The 2,307-nt window shown below is 41.5% G+C and overlaps 1 protein-coding gene across 1 annotated transcript; it reads right to left on the minus strand.

Moving 5' to 3' along the window:
* Positions 1 to 553: 553 nt before the first annotated feature.
* LOC127218240 (keratin-associated protein 4-3-like) lies at positions 554 to 919 on the minus strand. The gene has a single exon (XM_051179264.1). It carries the CDS (start codon positions 917 to 919, stop codon positions 554 to 556), a length of 366 nt encoding a protein of 121 aa, XP_051035221.1.
* Between the last annotated feature and the right edge of the window lie 1,388 nt (positions 920 to 2,307).

A 2,307-nucleotide genomic window follows, 5' to 3' on the forward strand; every position in this document is an offset into this window, starting at 1 on the left:
GTAAAGTCACCTTGGAGGATTTTATTTTTTCATACAGAATCTCATGTAGTCTTAGGTGGCTTCTGACTCACTATGTAGCCAAGGATGACCTTGAATTTCTGAACCTTCTGCCTTAACATACAGAGTTCTTGGATTATAGTTGTGTGCCACTATGCCCAGTTTATTCTGTGTTTGTGATTTAAACCTGGAACTTGTTTGTGCTATAGGTGAATGCTCTACTAATTGAGCATACATGGCCAGCTTAGAGAAATCTTAGAAAATGTTCAAGTGACAACTTGAAAGAGAAGGCAAAGCGGCCCAGCAGGAGGTGAAACTCTGAGCCCTAGGGCTGAAGCATGAATTAAAAAAGAGCCAACCAGAAGGATGGAGCTAGCTAGCTCAGTGGGATGGAATCAAGTGTCCAGATGTAAACCCATACGTCTCTGGTCAATTTTAACAAAGGATAACTGCCATAGTTACTTTCCTATTGCTGTGCCAGGACACCATGACCAAAGTAACTTATAGAAGACAGAATCTATTAAACTTACAGTTTCAGAGGGTGAGTGCATGACCGTCATGGCAGGGAGAATGACAGCAGACAGCCAGGCATGGTGCTGCAGCAGTAGCTGAGAGCTTGCATGGTGCTGCAGCAGTAGCTTAGAGCTTGCATGGTGCTGCAGCAGTAGCTGAGAGCTTGCATGGTGCTGCAGCAGTAGCTGAGAGCTTGCATGGTGCTGCAGCAGTAGCTGAGAGCTTGCATGGTGCTGCAGCAGTAGCTGAGAGCTTGCATGGTGCTGCAGCAGTAGCTGAGAGCTTGCATGGTGCTGCAGCAGTAGCTTAGAGCTTGCATGGTGCTGCAGCAGTAGCTGAGAGCTTGCATGGTGCTGCAGCAGTAGCTGAGAACTTGCATGGTGCTGCAGCAGTAGCTGAGAGCTTGCATGTTCGTACAACCCTGAGGCAGAGGAAGGGATGATAACTGAAAGTGGCATTGGCTTTTGAAACTTCAAGAGGGTGATACACCTTCTCCAGTAATGCCCCACTAATCAGGGCCCAAGCATTCAAGTATATGAGCCGACGGAGGCTATTCTAATTCAAACCACTACAGATACCAAAGCCATTTAATAATAAAAAAAAAATCAGGGTACTTAGTGAATGATATTGAAAAAACTGGATAGGATTGGTGTATCTATGTAATCTTAGCTACCTGGGGGCTGAGGAAGGAGGACAACTTGAGCCCAGGATTCAGTTCGGTCTGTACACTTTAGTGAAACCTCATCTCAAACGGAAGGAGAGGTCATTGTCTGAAATATAAGAGTGAAAACTATAGTTCATTACCCTTAGAAGAAAACAATGACGCACCCTGATGATGTTGGATTTGGCAACTGATTCTCAGCTAAGCCAGCAGAAGCAGGAGCATTAAAAGAAATCAGATACATCTGACTTCATCAATATTTAAGGCTTTTGTCCTTCAACTGGAACTTAAAGGATGACAACATCTGAAGATCATATGTTTAATAAAGGATGTGTACATAGGGGACTGAAGAGGTGACCAAGTGCATAAGAGTACTTACTGGTCTTGCAGATGACTCAGGTTTGTTCATAGCACCTGCATGGTGGTTCATAGTCACCTGTAACCATGGCTCCAAGGGATCCCATACTTACTTCTGGTCTTCAGAGGTGCTGCATACATGTAGTGTGTTTACATACAAACAGGCAAAACTCTCATACACATAAAACAATAATAGAGTAAATCTTTTTTGAAAAAGAAGGTGTTCATAAGATGTAGAAAGGTCATTCATAGCACAATAATAAAATAACAACTCACATTAAATACAAGTAAATGCAGTAAGTAGGCATTTTTCCAGGAAAGAGGCTTACCATTGTTACTTAAAACCATAATAAAATATCGTATTATATTTAAATGAAGAAAATAGTATTGGTAAGCCTGTGGAAATGTTGGCCCCATGTACACTGCTGGTGGGCATATAACGTGGTACAAGTCCTGAGGAAAACTTTAGCTCTTCCTTTAAGCACTTAGCAGAGAGCTAATGCTATAAGCTCACAGTTATGCCCACTGTATCTTACCTATGAGATCTGAAATCACGTTCTGAGAAAACTTGCACATTAGGAAGCACATTTTAGTTATAACAAAATTATAGGGTAAACAAAATGCCTCACGTGTTTTATTGTTAAACAAAACGTTGTTTAGCCATATAATGGAGTATTGCTGAGCCATTAAAAGTCATTATATCATTATATCCATGCACAACACAACAAACATAAAGCTTTAAAACACTATACTAACAGGAGGAAGTACAAAAGGACCAC

The sequence above is a fragment of the Phodopus roborovskii genome, unplaced genomic scaffold, assembly GCF_943737965.1.
Source record: "Phodopus roborovskii unplaced genomic scaffold, PHOROB, whole genome shotgun sequence".
NCBI lineage: Eukaryota > Metazoa > Chordata > Mammalia > Rodentia > Cricetidae > Phodopus > Phodopus roborovskii.